General features: G+C 44.7%; 1 protein-coding gene across 1 annotated transcript in view; it reads left to right on the forward strand.

Annotated features, from left to right (window-relative positions):
* The first annotated feature begins 5,136 nt into the window (after positions 1 to 5,136).
* ITGBL1 (integrin subunit beta like 1) overlaps positions 5,137 to 21,879 on the forward strand; it is a 649,132-nt gene continuing 632,389 nt past the window's right edge. The window contains exon 1 of the mRNA XM_040425263.1: positions 5,137 to 5,392. Within this exon, the coding sequence (XP_040281197.1) occupies positions 5,301 to 5,392 (92 nt within the window). The 5' untranslated portion in view covers positions 5,137 to 5,300. The remainder of the gene's footprint in view (positions 5,393 to 21,879) is intronic.

Here is a 21,879-nt window from a genome sequence, read left to right on the forward strand (position 1 = left end):
AGGTGTTACGCTGACCGAAAGATGAGGCGGTAGAGGAGGAAGCGGAGTAGAAACAGAAGGCAATGAGAAACGTCCAGCAATCCTCGGTGGCGGTAGGACATGTGCCAAAATGCTTTCTGCCTCAGGCCCAGCTGCCACTACATTTACCCAGTGGGCAGTTAGGGAGAAATAACGTCCCTGCCTGTGCTTACTGGTCCATGTATCGGTGGTTATGTAGACACTGATAGCGTTGCACAGCACACACCTGAATTTTTCCGCCACTTGTTCATGTAGTTCAGGGATGGCCCGCCTTAAAAAGTAGTGGCGGCTGGGAACCACTTACTGTGTGCCCTGTGACAAAGCCAGAAAGCGAAACGATCGTCGGGTTGTTCCCCCTAGGCCAGGTTGGTTGTATTGTTTTTATGTAATGTATATGCCGTTTCATGCTGTCTCTGTGACCGTTGGTGCCCTAATTGTGCTGCATACTATTGATGCTCTTGGATCTCCTTGGTCTTCCAGATTAGCATTTCCATTTGGGATGTCAGTCTGCTTTTACTAGGGTGCTCCATTTGAGCTCTTTTGATAGAGTGTTGTGTTCATTGTTATAACTTTGGACACATTCATTGTCATTATCACTTTCCATTTGATTTGTGGCTGTTTTGCAGCATGGTTGATAGGGTTTCCGATGTTACACATGAGCAGTGGCAACTTACTACTATTATGCACTGATATATATACCGGCCATAGGGGGTATTTTTTCATCCACACTTGTCTGTACTTCCCTTCTGGGTTTTACATTTTGTATTGTATACTTTTTTGCATATATGTTTAATAAAATGATTTGCATCAACATCACCGCTGGCGTGCTGTGCATTTATAGGAGTTTATGAATTTGTGGCCGTGCGGTGCACATCTTAGCTGGCGACAGCCATTTTTTTGGAGTGTACTGTGGGAGAGCCATCTCCATAAGGTTTTTAAAAGTATCCGTCTCCACCAGATGGACGGGCAGCATTTCAAAAGGCCAGGAATTTGGAATTTCCTTCCAGTGTTTGGGGGATGTACAGCTGAACTGCTTCCATGGGACAGTGTGGAGATGCTCGTGACACTGCTGGTGGTGGTGTTTCTATGACATCCTCTCTTTGCAGGGAGCCAGGTGACCCTGTTTCTCAAGAGGGGGAGGAAGAGGCCAAGACTGCAGCAGAAGAGGGAGCAGCAGGATCCTCAGATCTTTTGTGGTTTTTCAGATGTCTACTCCATTGCAACTCGTGCTTTTTAGATGCCTGGCCATGCAGGTGGTGCTCTGGTTTAGAACATTTATGCCTAGCCTCAGACTCTGACTGCACAGCGTGCAAACCACCCGTGCCTTGTCGTCAACACATTGCCTGAAGAACTACCATGCCAGGGAACTTCTTTGAGCTGGCTTAGGTGTGTTCAGTCCCTCGGCATAGTGGGCAGTAGCAGAGATACTGGCTAGGGGCCGGCCGCTGTGCTTTTGCACCCTGCACCCTCTTTTGCTGCGCGGCTGGTGCTGCGTGACCACCACTTCTTCCTCCGAACTGCACATGTCACTTGGATGGTGTTTCTATGACATCCTCTCTTTGCAGGGAGCCAGGAGACCCTGTTTCTCAAGAGGGGGAGGAAGAGGCCAAGACTGCAGCAGAAGAGGGAGCAGCAGGATCCTCAGATCTTTTGTGGTTTTTCAGATGTCTACTCCACTGCAGCTCATGCTTTTTAGATGCCTGGTCATGCAGGTGGTGCTCTGGTTTAGAACATTTATGCCTAGCCTCAGCCTCTGACTGCACAGCGTGCAAACCACCCGTGCCTTGTCGTCAACACATTGCCTGAAGAACTACCATGCCAGGGAACTTCTTTGAGCTGGCTTAGGTGTGTTCAGTCCCTCGGCATAGTGGGCAGTAGCAGAGATACTGGCGAGGGGCCGGCCGCTGTGCTTTTGCACCCTGCACCCTCTTTTGCTGTGCGGCTGGTGCTGCGTGACCACCACATCTTCCTCCGAACTGCCCATGTCACTTGGATGACCTTAATTCCATGTGAGGTCTAGGGCCTCATCCTCCTCCACATCATGTTTCAACCACTCCTCACCCCTGCCCTCCTTGCCAGTCTGCACACTGCCGAAAGCCGCAACAGTTGGCAACTGTGTTTCGTTATCATCATCAGAGAAGTGCTGAGGTGGTCTTCCCACATCCCCATCCTCAAACATAAGTGGTTAGGCATCAGTGCACTCACAGAACCCCCACCAGCAGAGTCATCAAAAAGCATAAGCTGATTTGCAAGGTGGTGAGGTGGAAGACAGATGCCCATGGGCCGCAGGTGCCAACTCTAAAGCTTTCAGCGGGGGACCAGGTAGAAGACAATGTGCAGGAACTGGAGTCACTCTCAGCCATCCAATCTAATACTGCGTCTACCTGTTCTAGCATCACCATTTGTACTGTTGTACATGGGTCTACAAAATGATGCAGAACGTCCTGTCGTCTGCATGCACCAGAGGAAGGTACTTCATTTGGGCGCGTAGCTGGCACAGATCGACCACGTCGTCTCCCTGCAGCAGTAGCTCCAACACCACAAACAGCAGCAGCACCAAAACCACATTCCTTATTTGGTGCCCTCCTTATTCTTTGGGGTCACCTACAAAAATTTTTTTTATTTCTTTGTCATGGGTACAAATTAGGTGTATCTCACCCTAAATAATGGGTTTATGTCACACACAGAATTAACACACAGATTAACTATTGCATTTCCGTGGCACGGATGCAAAGGCGGAGTATCTCACCCCACAAAATGGTTTACAGGTGAAACTCAAAAAGTTTGAATATCATGCAAAAGTTCATTTATTTTAGTAATGCAACTTAAAAGGAGTTGCATTAATGCAACTTACAATTAGAATATTGTGAAAAGGTTCAATATTCTAGGCTCAAAGTGTCACACTGAGCAAAGGGTACCTGAGATTGTGACTTTGGGATTTTTATAAACTGTAAGCCATAATCATCCAAGCTATAAGAAATAAAGGCTTGAAATATCTCGCTTTGCATGTAATGAGTCTATCTCATATTAGTTTCACCTTTTAAGTTGCATTACTGAAATAAATGAACTTTGCACAATATTCTCAGTTAACAGATTAAGGGCTCGTTCACACGATCGTTGTTTGGTTCCGCATGCGAGCCGCATTTTTTGCGGCTCGGGTGCGGACCCATTCACTACAATGGGGCCGCAAAAGGTGCGGATAGCACTCCTTGTGCTGTCTGCATCCGTTGCTCCGTTTGTATTTCCATGTCACAGATGCAAAGGAGGTGTATCTCACCCCCAAAAAATGGGTTTATGTCACCCACAGAATTATCAGACAGATTAACCATTGTATTTCCATGTCACGGGTGCAAAGGAGGTGTATCTCACCCAAAAAATGGGTTTATATCACACACAGAATTAACAGCCAGATTAACAACTGTATTTCCGGGTTACAGGACCTCGTTCCCCAGCACCCGCATGTCTCCTGATCTCCGCACAGCCTCCGCTGCATCTCCCTGTTACGCGGATTAAAACATCCGGTGTCGGGTGGGTGGGGGGGATAGCCAATAGCAGGCGATCATGGGGACGAGCCTCTCTAGCATCACCTGTGATGCTAGGGTTGCTCGTTCCGTCACCGCCTGCTATTGGCTGCCCCCCACCGATGCTGGATGTTTGTGACAGAGAGATGTAGTGGAGGCCGTGCGGGGAACAGGAGCAACATGGGTGTCGGGGAGCAAGGTAAGTACACTGTCTGTGAGGGGCCTGGACATATGGGGGAGCATTTCAGGGGTTGGATAACCCCTTTAACTATTGTATTTCTGTGTCACGGGGCCAAAGAAGGTGTATTGCACCCCAAAAAATGGCTATAGGTCAGACACAGAATTAACAGCCAGATGAACAATAGTATTTCTGTGTCTCGGGTGAAGAGCCTTATTTTAGACTGTACCCAGAGCCTTATTGCAGACTGCACATAAAGCGGGCTATGCGATTGTTTCTCTCTGAAACTTAGTGAACCTTCAAGCTCAGATAAAGGATAACTGTATGGGCAGGGGCTTAGATTTAGGGGATGCAAAGGTAGCAGTAGCTACTGGGCCCAGGATCCTGAGGAAGCCAAACCCTCCACAGCCATCAAAGAAGACACCAGTTTTATAGAAAATACATGGTAGATGGGGAGCCCAATTCCAAATTTTGCACTAGGTACCAAGATGTTCAATTTAGGCCTCATGAGCACAGCCATACAGTGTTTTGCGGCCCGCAAATCATGGATCTGCAAAACACGGATACCAGTCTGGCCCTCAATAGACGAGTAATATCCTTTTCCGTGATTCAGGTTTTCAAACAGCAGAGACCCACAGTACATGTACGCAATTAGCCATAAGGTACCCCCAGGTATGGGTAAAAAGTGGATGGAATGTATATACACCACCTGGGCCATGAAATCACTTTCCTACAGTGGTCAGTGGTCAGGTCTTGGTAGTAGAATTCTATTCTTTAGCACAGTGGCAGAAAACTCCATTTTATTTTCTGGAAGTAGCAATAAGAAAGTGTTATCTGCCATGACCTCAGATTTCTTACCTAAATTATGACCGAAGTAATTGTGTCACCCAAATTATCTATATCATCATATGCACAAGTTTGTTTCTGAACTGCAGTGCACAAAATGACATATTTCAGTAGTGTGCGAAAACATTTAGCCACTAGCAGTATTATTACGCCTCACTCCAGATAACAGGGTTAAGTTCCTGTTAGCACTGGCCACCAGACGATTACTTCTCCAGAGAACAAGTGGCCTATTTACATTAAGGAGTTCAGAAACTTCTGATTTCTTTCCTTTTTTTTGGAATACAGATTGAACTTTATTGCTCTATTGCTGGGAGTCTTTAAAGCTAATCTTTCAGCTTTTGCGGCTGGTTAACACCAGTTGCAGTGCAATAATATAGCATGTGGGACACACCGCAATACTCCTACTGCAGGTATTTCAAGAATGAAGTTGTCTCTTCAAGGGGAAAAAGTCTGAACAGGGTACTTTGTCTGTCAAAATAAAACATCTGGATTTACAACTGTTTCTAATTACTTGACTGACTAGACTGCAAACTTTAGAATTTGGCACTCCAGTCCCTCCTAGAGAGCTGCCCAAACCCTTGCAGGCAGCTAATCAAAGGAGCTGTGCAGGAGGATAGCTTGTGAGCCGGTTCTGGCCAGCTTGGAGCACTGTAGCTATAGTGTGAGCTGTGCTTTAGGATAGGAGAGATTCAGGGGCTGTGTACATTCTGAAGATATCTTCTCTTACTAGATCAAGTATGCATGCCGGAGCTCTGTTTAACTTTATGTGGGTTTTTTTCGTCTTCGGTGTTACTGCTGCTGTGCCACAGATTCCCCCGCTGAGTCTGAAGTAAGTGCTTATTTTCTTTGAAGTTTATTAGTTGCGTATTAAACTCATGTACATGTGGTTTAGAGTCCGTTCTGTAGAATTAAAAATTCTGAACAGAGTTTGCATTCAATTTTGTATGTTTGTATATACCGGTGCCAAATCTGTAGCTTTGCTCGCAGAGTGAAGGCCTATGGTTTACTGCTTCTTTGTGTGCTAGCATACAGTGCCATTCATGCAAGTAAAATAATAACTTGGGGGGAGAAATGACATGATTGATCATCATTTTACAGAGTATAATTGGGACTAGCTTCTGGCAGATCTAGTAGGAAAACTCTCAGTATGTCAGTTAAACATACCAGACAGACAAGTTGAACAAAGAATGCTGATGACTATTTTTATATAAAAAGTATAAATAATTAGAAATAATAATAAATAAGAAAAGCAAGGCTAGACTAGAAAGACTACATTAACTGGTGTCACTATTCTATGTCAGAATGAGTCTATTCCCAGGAAAACATAAATTCTACTTGCTTTAAGAAAAGCCACGGTATATGTTATAAAATAGGTATTAGGGAATATATATTTATCAATGGGTTACAGCTTTAAGACAGACAAAAAAGATTTGAATTGATGTTGGTAATGTCTACATTTGTATGTTTCAAGTAACGGAGGCATTGCAATTATAATTGTTTTAAGGGTAGTGATGCATACAGATGCAGCAGAGTTAACAGTCACAGTGACAACACGTTAACTAGATGTGATAACTCACCAAGCGTGTGTGTTAACCCTGCTACATCTGTATCATACATGATTAAAGCTATGAACCTGAACCAACTACAGAACAGAATTAGAACGTAGTCCAAACTACAATATATGCCTAGATGGATACACCAGATCTAGTGTTTTAATTTTAAGAGTTAACCCTCATTCACACGACACGTCCGTGTCCATGCTTAAATCCGTAAAAAGATAGTCAGTGATGCCTTCGTGAAGATGTTCGCGATTGATCCGTCTTGGGTCCGTGTGTCCGTTTTTTGCTGTCCGTGTTGCATCTGTGTTTCACTGACTCCGAACAGCTGTAAAATAATTTTCAAAGCATCTCTTCTTAATGATCCGTGAAACACAGATGAAACACGGATGGCATCTGTGTTGCATCCGTGGAATTCATGGGCCCACAGACTATAATGGGCGTGATGGATTTGTGAATATGGACAAAATAAAGCATGCATCCGTGCTTAAAATAGATGTGTGAATAATGTGCTGTCCGTGGAGAACATGTACAGCACACGTCTGTGGAACACTGACGTTTGAATGAGGCTTTAGTCTTTTTAAAAAAATATGTTTATAGTTTGCTATACACTTTATATAGCTGTTAAGGGAACCTGTCACCGGGATTTTGTGTATAGAGCTGAGGACATAGGTTGCTAGATGGCCGCTAGCACATCCGCAATACCCAGTCCCCATAGCTTTGTGTGCTTTTATTGTGTAAAAAAACTGATTTGATACATATGCAAATTATTTTTCTCTATTACACAGGCGCTTGCACTCCTAATTACTAACGCTGCGGTACTGCAGCGGTATCGCCGCCGCTGCTTTTCACAAGTGACACGTGTATTTTATACTATGGTATTGCGTGATGCACTCCCTGTCCACCCTCTCTGTCTGTCAGTGCCCTAAAAACACAATCTACAGTAGCTATATAACTTCAGATTGGTGATTACCTGTTTCTGAGTTCTTGTTTATTTGACTGTATATTCGTGCCTTTTTTCTCGCTCCCAAATCAACATGAAGGGGATTCGGGAGGCGGAACCCTATTGCTTTTACTTTTACTGAGCTTTCCCCTTCGTCTCCCTGACGAAGAATAACGTTTTATTCGAAACGCGTTGGTGTAACTTTGGTCCTTCTAGCTATCCGTAGCTCTTACTGTGACGTTACACAGCGAGCAAACTTTTAAAACAGAGCTGTGCGCCGGCCGGGGCAAGCTCAGTTAAAGTAAAAGCAATAGGGTTCCGCCTCCCGAATCCCCTTCATGTTGATGTGAGAGCGAGAAAAAAGGCACGAATATACAGTCGAATAAACAAGAACTCAGAAACAGGTAATCACCAATCTGAAGTTGTATAGCTACTGTAGATTGTGTTTTTAGGGCACTGACAGACAGTGAAGGTGGACAGGGAGGGCATCGCGCAGTACCATAGTATAAAATACACATATGCAAATTAACCTGAGATGTGTCCTGTCCCTGACTCATCTCAGGGACAGGAATCATCTCAGGTTAATTTGCATATGTATCAAATCGGTGACAGATTCCCTTTAAGTTCTCTGACTCCCCCATAAACGTGCATGCACAAAGGGAATGTGTCATCAGAAAATAGCCTATTGTTTAACTTTTTAAAGCATTTTTGCTGATGTTATTTTTAATTTCCCATGTTACTACCTATATTACATCCTGCAGTTTTCACACTGATTACTAGGGCTATGATGGGTGCCACTTTATGGTCTGTACAGATCACTTTACTTCAGTTATCTGCTGATCATTGCAGGCAAGGATAGAATGACAGATATCACCTACTGTATATATAGATAAAACAGGATCCACAATTCACAATAGCTTATCTACTCCCTTCTGACCTCTGCACCGATCACAGAGCATGCCTGGAAAACTCTCCTATAGAAGTTAATGAGGTCCCCTCCTGTCCATTGTGTCTATGGCCCATGTAGCTGCTGTAAAGCATATCTCTAAATGCTGTTAACAACAGCTCAGGCAAGATGGCAGCCCCCATACTCATGTTCAGGGAATATAAGATAATTAAAGATCAGAAATCAGAATGCAAAAACAGATTAGAAAAAATCATGTGTCACTATTTGGTTTTAATACTGGCAGAAATAGAATTTCTGTGACACATTACTTTTAAAACAGCTAAATTTGTATGAAAGTTTATTGCCGAAGTGAGAAGAGTATACTGCGCTGTGAGGTACATCTGGCGAGGCCTGTCATTTGAGGAAACAAATGATCAGATGTTTCTCCTGATGACAGATGTTGAGGGACATTCAGCTGCCCTCATAGATATTACTTAGTGGGTATGGGCAGGGTCTCGGGGCTTATGGTGCAATGTGAAGGTTATACATGAGAGAAGCTAGTGCTCCTAATTGAACCCATTGTGCTTTACAATTATATTTTTTCAAATTTGTCAGTCATGGGAGTTGTCTTGCCAACAAAGGTACAAGTTATGTTCTCTATTTTATAGTTTATGGCAGCTTTTTTTCTATTCTTGCACTTAATGGAACTTTACAATCTACAGTAAGTGTAAAATGTGTCCTCTTTCAAATTCATCTAAATCAAGTGAGCATACAAAAAGGATATACACGTACATGCCCAGAAATAAAGTCTTCCCTATGCTCTGGACTCCTACTGTATACACCATGTTTGTAATGCCTGTTATGAAACTCTTCTGTCCTATGTGCTAGCGTCATGCAATTCAATGGAGTGTGAAAAAGGGCATATCAACTTATACCACTTAAATTTATACCTGATCTATAACGCTTTTCATAGATTGGATCCATTATAGCCTGTGGACACGTTCAACATACATGTTGGGAGTATTTTCCTAGATTATCACTAAGCAAATCCTTATACAGTGGTCCCTCAAGTTACAATATTAATTGGTTCCAGGACGACCATTGTATGTTGAAAAAATTGTAAGTTGAGTTACCGGTTCCAAAGCCACAAATTGTCATCCAAGATAAGAGAAAATAAAGATTTAAGAAAAATAAGCAGATAACTAAGACAGCTAAAACAAGTCCTTACATATAACAGTCAGAAAGAGCTGCTAACTAGCAACTAATACAGATATTTTACCAGAGAAGTGACCTTGATTGGTTGGATCTGAGTCTGAGGCATTGCATGCTGAGTCTAGTTTTAACTTACGATGAGTCAGAAAAGACCATTGTATGTTGAAAATATTGTATCCTGAGGCCATTGTGTCTTGAGGGATCACTGTATACTGACTAAGGCCTAGTTCACACGATCGTTTTGTTTGCGAGTGTACGGGCCGTTTTTTTGTGTTCCCTATACGGAAATGGAAACACAACGGAACTCAAAAATGGAACAACGGATCCGTGAAAAACAGACCGCAAAAAACTATAAAATCTAATTTTTTATTGCAGTGTTGCAGTAAGCAGACTTTTTTTTAGTGTCTATTAAAAAAAAAAGAGTAAAATAAGAAATAAAAAAATTAAGTGGTAAAAAAAAAAGAAAAAAGTTTCACATGTAAAAAAAAAGTTTCACATGTAAAAAAAAAAAAAAGTTGACATATTTGGTATTGCCGCGTCCGTGATGGTCGGCTCTATAAATCACATCACATGATCCACCCAGTCCGATAAACACCATAAAAAATAAAAATAAAAACTGTCTAAAAAAGCCATTTTTGTCACCTAGCATCACAAAAAGTGCAACACCAAGTGATCAAAAAGGCGTATGTCCCACAAAATGGTACCAATAAAACCATCACCTCATTCCGCAAATGACATACTGCTGGCGGCAGTATGATATAGTCCATAAATAAGTAAGTCCGAGGTAAGGGCAAGCAACAATATAGCGAGGTCCGTAAACAAGGTACAAGGTCAGGGGCAGGCGGCAGACAGGCAGAGTGCGTTAAACAAGATGCAAGATCCGGTGCACAGCAATGGTAAGAATCACAGAAACACCTGGTAGCAGGCCCTCTGTTTATACAGAATAATGTGTTGCCGACAAACAATGATTTTTATGCCAGCATAAACGAGACAGTCAATGGGTCCTCTCATTTGTGGTCATGGCTACGGCAGAGAGCTGGAACGTGCCGAGACCTGAGAGAGGAAACCAACCTGCCTAAACTGATATGGCTGGAGAGGTGCCCTTAGCCATGCCGCGGGTAAGCCTAAAAGGGGGCATACCCTGAGGAGTATGGAAAGAAAAGGGGAGGGAGGGTGGGGCACCGAAAACGCCCGCACATGAGGAGAGGGCGTGCCTCCTTTTAAGAGCGCCTACGCCCCTCCCACAAAAGCAGGCTGACATGTCAGCCTTAAACTACTTGTGGTCATGGCTACGGCAGAGAGCTGGTGCCCCGAACGTGCCGAGACCTGAGAGAGGAAACCAACCTGCCTAAACTGATATGGCTGGAGAGGTGCCCTTAGCCATGCCGCGGATAAGCATAAAAGGGGGCAAAAATACATATGAGTAGGGAGAGAAAAACCTTCGCCACTGACCAAGTTACAAAACCAAACTGTGGAATGCCTGGGATATCTCGGCCTGAGGGTAGGTATGTAACGTGAGAAGCCTGAGGAGCGCCAGCGACCCATTTGCGGATGACGTGGCCGGGGACGTCGTGCTTTGAAGCCGCGGATGCAGCTCCAATACGGAAGGAGTGTCCTGAAATGGTCTTGGGGTTGAAACCCAAGCCCGCCGCCAGGGTGCGAACGTGGGAGATGAAACTGCGAGGCCGTGCGGGCCGAGACCTGGAACGGGAGCAATGGGCGGTCAGGGGCGGAGTCCCCCAGAGCTGCCAGCCGGCTCCTGAGCACCTGGACCGGGCCCATGCGTTGGTAGACTGGAGGAACTTCACCTCCACTGGTGGACCCACCTGTGAGGTTGGAAGTGAGGAGATGTGAGGAGAAATGGTCGTCGTGCCATACCAGCTGACCCCCGGTTAAACCCTTGGACCTGACTGAAACTGTGGGTGAATGCGCTGTGTCCTAAGAACCCGCGGAACTAAAGAACATGGCAGCCTTTATGATAGTGCTGGAAAGGAGCCCAAAAGGAAGACCATCTAGGGAGGTGGAAAGCTTCTAAATGATCCCCTGACACAGCCTGCCTGCTCGGGACGACCGCGTGACTACTCTTCTGAACACCCCCTAACCGTTTGAGACAGAAAACCGACCTACTTTCGGGGTCTTCCAACATGGAGAAATGTTGGACTTTGGCCAAATATCGTTGAAGGTGTTGAAGGATAGTGGAACAGGATGGCCTGAATCTGAGGACCCATCGGCTGGGGGTGAGCCCTGAAACATGCATGAAGGGGCCCTACATTCGTTGTAATGACAAGCAGTTTGGCTGCGGCAGGGAATGAAAAGCGAGGGAGCAGTCTCGGTAGCGTACGGAACCCTACCTGGGGGAACGGGCCCTAGGGTGGAGGTTATTGGCAAGGCTAGAGTGGACTGGACAGGTGGCAGCCCCCAGTAGGACTTGACGGCCAGGAGGCTGGACTGGACGTCCGAAACCAAGGAGGCGACGGAGTCCATCCCGGCATGTAGCTGCGCCAGGGACACCTGAAGGGTGGACATGGAGACTTGCTCCAAGTCCGGGGCTGCTGGTTCAGCCATCAGTAGCCTATACGGCTCTGCTTTACGGCGGAAACAGGGTATTGGAACCCTCTCCGGTTAAGCTCCGTAACCAACTTCGGAATTGACCAACTCCATAGGGCCGCTTGGATGCGGGTGTTTCCGGTACAGATAGGCCTTCTTTGATGTTGGAAATGCGACATACTGCAGCTGCGAAGTGACAAATAGAAAATAACATTTGACCAGGAAGCCCCGTACCTTGCAAGCGACACCCGAGACGTGAATGGTGGTTAAAGGAGGACTAGCGAGTGTCTAGTGCTCTGAACGGCGGGACCATGGACTAAGCGTGAAATGACGTGAGAAGGCTAACCGTACTTGGCCCCAGACAGGAAAAAGAAAACTGAAGAGAAAACAAACATCAAACCTGAAATCGTACCGGAGAAAAGACTACCGAATCGAGTCTAAAACATGACAGGCGACAGAAACAGTAAATTAACAGTGTGAACCTGAAGTGACAGGTAACAGAAAATAAATGATACCACGTAAGACTTTGAGTGATCCGGACACTTATGTACGCCTGAGCGCGATAACCATGGCATGAGAAGTGACGAACGTGGACCCTAAACGAAAGAGGCAACGGAAACTGGAAACGTACATCGATGCGCAGCCGGTGGCAGACACGGCGTGCCATGAACGTAAGCCTGAAGCGTGACAGGCAACACCTGAAAAATAAAAACACGTGAGCCTGAAGCGCAACAGGCAGCAGATGATTGATTGAAATGTAAGCCTGAAGCGTAACAGCCAAACCTATGACAAATTGAAAACATAAGCCTGAAACGTAACAGGCAACAGATAATGAAAATAACACGTAAGCCTGAAGCGTAATAGGCAACCTAAGATAAATTAGAAACGTAAGCCTGAAACGTAACAGGCAACAGATAATGAAAATAACACGTAAGCCTGAAGCGTAACAGAAACAGATGATGAATTGAAAACGTGAGCCTGAAAACGTGACAGGCAACAGATAAAACATGGCAACAAGATGACAGATTGAAACGTGCGTTTGAACGTGACAGGCAACAGATGATACACTGAACAAAAAAAAAACGTGAGCTTGAACCGTGGCAGGCACCCGACATGGTGAGATGTGCACGTGAGCCTGAAGCGCAAAAAGTGGCAATGGTAATAAAGCGTGAGTCTGAAACGTGACAGGCCAATGATTGAGAAAGGAACGGACGCCTGGACAGAACAGGCCGTGGGAGGCAAGAGGCGGGAGCCTGGCCGTTACCGCCAATTGATACATAGGCCTGACACGTGACAGCAACAGCCTGTCGTGGACAGGTATGACAGAGAAACAAAACATGGTGACATGAACAAGAAGTGACCTGAGACGTGACTGGAGACAACCTGGTGACTATGACGTGACCCTGACGCGGGTGACAAAGGAATAGGAAGTTGCATAGCAGCGTAGCCTGGAAGACCGCGAATGTGTGGTAGAAAATGAAGCAGTTGCCGGAAATGTCCGTGGATGTAGAGAGTGGAAAGCGATGGTCGGCACAAACGGGACAAATGAGCGCAACCTGGCTGACGAGCGCAGCCAGAGTGGTGCAGCACCCGGGGACTGCAAAATAATTGGTAACGTGAGGGGGAGACTACGCAGACCGGAACGCGCCAATGCGTCCCAACCGTGACATAGGGAACCATCTTTTTTTTTTTTTTTTTATATACTTCGCTGCAGCTGCTTGACTGTGTGGAGAGAATAAAAACTTTGGGTGTGACTGGAGTGAGAAGGACTAAAAAACCGGCACCTACCTGGTTGAACCCCAAGTGGGGAATTTTATGACCTCTGTAAGGATGCATGGATCCCTGGTTGAAGATTAACGGCAGAGTACCCAGGGTCTGTAACAATACTCTTTTTTTTTTTTTTTTTGGAAAAAGAACACAAAAACTGGGGTCGTACTGTAGAAAATAATATTGATTGAATCTGGAAAAAAATTATAGCGACAAAGAATAGTGATTAACAGCATGAACCTGGCCTGTAACCGGTAATGGATGAAAAAACGTAAACCTGAAGCGTAACGGGGAATAAATACATAAGAGAAACGTGAACCTGACAAACGTGACAGGCAACAGACGTGGTACAGTGGATACGTAAGCCTGAAACGTAACAGGCGACAAAAATAAAAGAAAATACGTAAGCCTGAAGCGTAACAGGCAACATGATACATATAGAAACGTAAGCCAGAAACGTAACTGGCAACAAAAAGAAAACACGTAAGCCTGAAGCGTAACAGGCAGCAGACATGATAGATTAGAAACGTAAGCCAGAAACGTAACTGGCAACAGAAAAGAAAAACGTAAGCCTTAACGTAACAGGCAGGAGACATGATAGATTAGAAACGTAAGCCAGAAACGTAACTGGCAACAGAAAAGAAAAACGTAAGCCTGAAACGTGACAGGCAACAGACATGATATATTGGAAACATAACCCTGAAACAGGCACTGACGGCAAATAATACGTGAGCCTGAAGCGTGACTGGCAACAGATATAGTCTGGGAAAAACGTGAGCCCGTGGCGACATGGGCAACAAATGGTAATGAATAATGCGTGAGCCTGACACGGAACAGGCCACAGACATGTTGGAGCATGAAATGACATGCGTGAAACCTGAAGAAAACCCGGCAATGAACATGGTGGGATGACAGGAAGCAAAACCCGCCGTGTGACTGGTGACAGAACGGTGACTGAAAAGAAGTATTTACCGAAACGTCCGCAGATGTAGCAGAGTGGAACAGGCGGTGGTCGACACGGGCGGAAATTGTTTGAAAAACCCTTGGCAGACGAAAAAAATGGCTAGCACGGCCGAAAACCCAGGGTCTGCAACAACAGTCAGAGGCATAGGGGGGGGGGGGGCCCGGAGCAGTCCATAGACTGCGCCATTTACCGACCCACAACCCAGGGATCCCCAGCCGTCCCTGTGATCTAACTAAATACTCTGGTGGGCTGCGGATGCCCTGCGTTGTGGGACCTGACGTGGAGGGTAGCGGGAATTGCTGAACGTGCGGTGTGAAGGATTGACCTGTGGAGTGACTTATCTCTGAAGCGTGAAAGTGTTGAAACTTATTTATTCATTCATTTATCTACATGCATACATATATATATATATATATATATATATATATACACTCACCTAAAGAATTATTAGGAACACCTGTTCTATTTCTCATTAATGCCATTCTCTAGTCAACCAATCACATGGCAGTTGCTTCGATGCATTTAGGGGGGTGCTCCTGGTCAAGACAATCTCCTGAACTCCAAACTGAATGTCAGAATGGGAAAGAAAGGTGATTTAAACAATTTTGAGTGTGGCATGGTTGTTGGTGCCAGACGGGCCGGTCTGAGTATTTCACAATCTGCTCAGTTACTGGGATTTTCACGCACAACCATTTCTAGGGTTTACAAAATGCCTTGTGGATGCTAGAGGTCAGAGGAGAATGGGCCGACTGATTCAAGCTGATAGAAGAGCAACGTTGACTGAAATAACCACTCGTTACAACCGAGGTATGCAGCAAAGCATTTGTGAAGCCACAACACGCACAACCTTGAGGCGGATGGGCTACAACAGCAGAAGACCCCACCGGGGACCACTCATCTCCACTACAAATAGGAAAAAGAGGCTACAATTTGCACGAGCTCACCAAAATTGGACTGTTGAAGACTGGAAAAATGTTGCCTGGTCTGATGAGTCTCTATTTCTGTTGAGACATTCAAATGGTAGAGTCCGAATTTGGGGTAAACAGAATGAGAACATGTATCCATCCTCTGATGGCTACTTCCAGCAGGATAATGCACCGTGTCACAAAGCTCCAATCATTTCACATTGGTTTCTTGAACATGACAATAAGTTCACTGTACTAAAATGGCCCCACAGTCACCAGATCTCAACTCAATAGAGCATCTTTGGGATGTGGTGGAACGGGAGCTTCGTGCCCTGGATGTGCATCCCTCAAATCTCCATCAACTGCAAGATGCTATCCTATCAATATGGGCCAACATTTCTAAAGAATGCTATCAGCACCTTGTGGAATCAATGCCACGTAGAATTAAGGCAGTTCTGAAGGCAAAAGGGGGTCCAACACCGTATTAGTATGGTGTTCCTAATAATTATTTAGGTGAGTGTATATACATACATACACACATATACATATATATATATATACACATACACACACCTACACACATTTTTTATTTTATTTTATTTTAGCTGGAGAGGACAGAAGCAAGTGAATGAGGGGAGGAAGGGGGCGGGGAAGGTTCCCTGAGTCAGCTGACAGTGGCTCTGGATGACAGAGGAGGGCCCGTGGGGACCCTGTAGCAGTTACTATGAGCTAAATTGCTCCTGTGTGTGTATGATATTAGTGTGAATTGAAATTTGCGCTGCTCCCGTGTGCAACGTGTATTCGTGTGAGAGACTTTTTTTTTTTTTTTTTTTTTAAACTTTATGCTGCGGCAGAGTGGAAGCGGCACCCCTGATGCGGCCCTGGCTCTGGACGGACCCGACCCCCGGGTGACCGGGCCGGACCCGCATTGCCCGGTATGTACGATGAGGGCGGCGGTGGACGAGAGGAGCGCAGACCGGAACCAGGGAGAGATCATGTGACCGCGGGGGGGGGGGGACACCAACGGCGTTGCCGGGTAACAGAGACGCCGTGCAGACCGGGGCCGAGCCAGAGGGACAGCCGGCCACGAGACCACAATGGGAAAGCAACCGGACGCGGCGCACCCCGGAGCTTAGGAGGCAGTCGTGCCTTGTGGGTGCAGGAGGAGAACACTGAACTCGTTGCCGGGCAACATGGACGCTGCGGCGGACCTCATGCCCGGCGTCCCACGTGACCCCCCTGTGGACTGTGCCGGGAGCAGAGGTCGGACGTAGGGGAGACGCCTGGAATGGATGCGCCGCGGCGTGGAGGGTGAGTGAGGGCAGTGGATGTGACCGAACTTACCCGGCCGTCAAGTGCCGAAGACGGAGGAACCGGAGGCACCATGACGGGACTTACTTACCTGTCTAGCGGCACTGCTGTAAGGGGCGTAACGTTCGTGGCGGGAAGGCACCGAAAACGCCCGCACATGAGGAGAGGGCGTGCCTCCTTTTAAGAGCGCCTACGCCCCTCCCACAAAAGCAGGCTGACATGTCAGCCTTAAACTACTTGTCGGTTGATCGGTGGACATATTTTCACAAAGCAACAATTGGGAATGAGCATTAGTACTAGCGATCATTTTGTAAATGGACCGTTAAAGGGGTCGTATCACCATTAAATATTATTTTAATATAATTTAGCATGAAAAACTAGTTACTTTTGTAATTTTCTTTGTGTAGCAAAAATGCTGCAGTTGTGAGATATTCTTGTATTTTCACTGTTTAATCTATATATAGTAATGTGCATGTCCACCTATTGAGGTGGTTGCACATGCTCAGTTCCATCCTTCAACTGCAAACAATTATATCTATTGTTAGAAGCTGTAACAGTTACAGAAAGAGTGAGCTGCAGCATAAATAACATGCCTCCTAAGAAAGGAAACACCCCTGAGCTGCTAGTCTGGACCAATGAATAGAGAGATCTCTAGATCCATGTAATGTACAGGGCTAGCTTTGACTGCCATGTATTATATGTCTGATTTTAGTTTTTTACATAAATCATGGCATCCTATCAGTGGGTTCAGTGGTTCAAGTGACAAATGGGTGACACATCACCGCTGCTGCCAATCATTAGCTGCAGTGATCATGTGACCCCCCGTCAAACAGGAAATTGATGTAGTGAGACCTGGGGCCTGCAGCACCTGAGGGAGAGAGATGGAATTAGCATTCAATGGCAGAGATATGCCAGGTAAATATGCTCACCACTCTGGGTCTGGCCATGCTGGGGTGTCTGAAAAAAGCACACCAATTTTGAACAATCACTTTGAGGTATGTCCACATGGGATATGCTGAGGGTTTTCCACCATAGAAGTGTAAGTAAATTTGCAGCATTTACAGTTGGAGCAAAGTGGATGAGATTTAGAGAATTTGACACAATTTACCCCAACTAACTTCTTGAGTTTGGAGTATGAAACACCAGTCTTAATAAATGTGCACTATAGTCTACAGCTCATTATATTATTATTTAATACGAAATGCATATCTGCTGTGTCCCTCTGCAAGTGTTAATGTCAGTGTGCTTTGTGCACTGTATGTCTCAAAGGCTGTATATGAAGAGAGTAAGAGGTTTGAGGATCACTGTTGCTAGACAGGGCTGGCACCACCCCTTCCTCTCTAGTAGAAGCAGTTCAGTCTAGTGTGAGTTGTGGATGGGTAAGTTGCAAGGAGCAGAGCTAGAAAGGGAAACCTCTTGCCCTGTGAATGGAAAGCAGAAAAAGTGGCAGTGTATATGCTATCCCTGGAGCAAAAGAGCTACTGGATTCCGCAGAACATTTGGTGCACACATAAGGGAAAGTGCAGAGCATTTGTCAGAGAAGGTGACACCTACATTCAATGTTACAGACTTCCTTGCATGTTGGTGGGAGAAAAAGACTTCAGGTTCTCCATCACACTAAAAGAACAGACTGGCCACCTGTTGAGAGACTGCATTCCACTGTGGATATTGCAAAAATACCAATATAGAGAGGAAGAGAGACCAGTTTCACCACTTGATTTGGGAACATTAAGCAGATTGTAGAACTTGTACTGTGTCCACTGCCTCCGATACACAGCCTTGGGAAACTGCATATGCCAACTGTAAAGACTGCACTTAATGTGTATTTGCCTGTGTAAAACATCTATTGAACTACCTCAGTAAAGTACAGTGGACTTGTTGCATTAAATCCAGCCTTATCATTTTATTGCATCACCATAACTCTGCATTATACGACATTTCCACAGAACCCCTTCCTAACACCTCCAACACAACTACAGTTGCAAGAAAAAGTTTGTGAACCCTTTGGAATGATATGGATTTCTGCACAAATTGGTCATAAAATGTGATCTGATCTTCATCTAAGTCACAACAATAGACAATCACAGTCTGCTTAAACTAATAACACACAAAGAATTAAATGTTACCATGTTTTTATTGAACACACCATGTAAACATTCCCAGTGCAGGTGTAAAAAGTATGTGAACCCTTGGATTTAATAACTGGTTGAACCTCCTTTGGCAGCAATAACTTCAACCAAACGTTTCCTGTAGTTGCAGATCAGACGTGCACAACGGTCAGGAGTAATTCTTGACCATTCCTCTTTACAGAACTGTTTCAGTTCAGCAATATTCTTGGGATGTCTGATGTGAATCGCTTTCTTGAGGTCATGCCACAGCATCTCAATCGGGTTGAGGTCAGGAATCTGACTGGGCCACTCCAGAAGGCGTATTTTCTTCTGTTTAAGCCATTCTGTTGTTGATTTACTCTATGCTTTGGGTCGCTGTCCTGTTGCAACACTCATCTTCTGTTGAGCTTCAGCTGGTGGACAGATGGCCTTAAGTTCTCCTGCAAAATGTCTTGATAAAATTGGGAATTCATTTTTCCTTCAATGATAGAAATCCATCCAGACCCTGATGCAGCAAAGCAGCCCCAAACCATAATGCCCCCACCACCATACTTCACAGTTGGGATGAGGTTTTGATGTTGGTGGGCTGGGCCTCATTTTCTCCACACATAGTGTTGTGTGTTTCTTCCAAACAACTTTGGTTTCATCTGTTCACAGAATATTTTGCCAGTACTGCTGTGGAACATCCAGGTGCTCTTGTGCAAACTGTAAACGTGCAGCAATGTTTTTTTTGGACAGTAGTGGCTTCCTCTGTGGCATCCTCCCATGAAATCCATTCTTGTTTAGTGTTTTACGTATCGTAAATTCGCTAACAGGGATGTTAGCATATGCCAGAGACTTTTGTAAGTCTTTAGCTGACACACTAGGATTCTTCTTCACCTCATTGAGCAGTCTGCACTGTGCTCTTGCAGTCATCTTTACAGGACGGCCACTCCTAGGGAGAGTAACAGCAGTGCTGAACTTTCTCCATTTATAGACAATTTGTCTTACAGTGGACTGATGAACAGCTTTTGGAGATACTTTTATAACCCTTTCCAGCTTTATGCAAGTCAACAATTCTTAATCGTAGGTCTTCTGAGAGCTCTTTTGTGCGAGGCATCATTCACATCAGGCAATGCTTCTTGTGAAAAGCAAACCCAGAACTGGTGTGTGTTTTTTTAGGCAGGGCAGCTGTAACCAACACCTCCAATCTCATCTCATTGATTGGACTCCAGTTGGCTGACGCCTCACTCTAATTAGCTCTTGGAGATGTCATTAGTCTAGGGGTTCAGATACCTTTTCCACCTGCACTGTGAATGTTTACATGGTGTGTTCAATAAAAACATGGTAACATTTAATTATTTGTGTGTTAGTTTAAGCAGACTGTGATTGTCTATTGTTGTGACTTAGATGATGATCAGATCACATTTTATGACCAATTTGTGCAGAAATCCATATTATTCCAAAGGGTTCACATACTTTTTCTTGCAACTGTATACTCATCCTCCCCAATTCCTTTGTGGACCGCTGCATATCCTAAAGGAAATCTCCCTTCCCACAAACAGTAGCTTCAGCCCTACATTCTTGATGGCATCTAGTTCCTTTTCAAAATAATGACATTGAAGAAAGATTGTATCTCCCTTGGCATCAGAAATAAAGTATTGCTAAGGCAATTCAAGCCAAACTGATATGTTAGAGCACACATTATTGTAAAGGTATGTACTCTAAGGAATACGCCCAAAAGGGAAGAAGGTTCATGTGTACAACTTCACTATCAAGTAGGTAGACGTACCCAGTAAACTATACTGTCATACAGTATTGTGGCTTGACCCAGGTCAGAGGAATTGTCTAGTGGTTTGTCACAGATTGTGTTGCTGGAGGAACAATCTTGTTATGTTACCTGCTTTTGTTGTCATCTAAGGAACTACAACAGCATCCTCCAACAGGTGCGAAATGATGAATTGTCAACCCCTTCTTATTCTCTGTTTTTGGATACTTTATATAAAATTCAAGTTTAAATGTATATGCTGCATGAATAGATTGTACTGTATGATGGTGTAATCTGCAAAAGATTTTAGAAGTATTCAATTAAGTTAAGTCAATCAGAGGATGAAAAAAGGCAATTTTTGTTGGTGAAATTGTAATATATCACTTTTTTGGCAGGTTGGCAAGGATTCCAAAAAGAAAAATCTGTAAACACAGAGTCAAATAGAGGTACTCTCTATTATGTCTCCATACAAAATTGATCTATGGATTAGAGATGAGTGAAGTTTGGAAAAATTCAATTTGGCAACTTCCCCCAAGTTAGCCATGAAAATTGATTAGTTCCGAATTAATTAGTCACAAATCTCTATAAATCAGGTGTAGCCAGGCAACTCTGCATTATGATACGGCCACATGGAGCTGCCTTTAATGTAATAATGAAGACTGCACTGTATAGTCGGTCTTCATTATTAATGACCACGCGACACCTTTACAGGGGCTGGTTGGTTAAGTGGGGGCGCAATATGCAGATTATTACTGTTCTGGCCTGCATCTCCTGCAAGTTATTTGACAGTAAACAAAGAATATTAAAGGGGTTATGCCATGACTAATGTAAAAAATTAATATCAGACATCATATAGAACATGGCAGTCTCTTTTTAACAAATCTAGAACCAGCCCTGTACCTCACATGGATCCAGAGATCTCCCCGTTCATTGCTCTGATAGATTTATATCAAGCTGACAGCTCAAGGGGAGTGTCTCTTATACTGCAGGTAAGGGGCGTGTCCATGCTCTCCCTATCACAGCTCAGGAGGCAGTTGAATGATGAAACTGAGCATGTGCGGCCTTCTCAGTGAGCAGGTCAAAGAAATGAAAAAAAGAACAAACAGCAGGAGGTGCTATACATACATTTTATTGAATAGTTCAGTGGCTATGCTAAATTTTTATTACATGCAATTTCAAACGTATTCAAATCCAGGTGCTAGTTTTAAAACTGTACAATATTTTTCAAGGAACAACCACTTAAGGCTACTTTCACACCTGCGTTCGGGTGTCTGCTCGTGAGCTCCGTTTGAAGGGGCTCACAAGCGGCCCCGAACGCAGCCGTCCAGCCCTAATGCATTCTCAGTGGAGGCGGATCCGCTGAGAATGCA

The sequence above is a fragment of the Bufo bufo genome, chromosome 3, assembly GCF_905171765.1.
Source record: "Bufo bufo chromosome 3, aBufBuf1.1, whole genome shotgun sequence".
Taxonomy (NCBI): domain Eukaryota; kingdom Metazoa; phylum Chordata; class Amphibia; order Anura; family Bufonidae; genus Bufo; species Bufo bufo.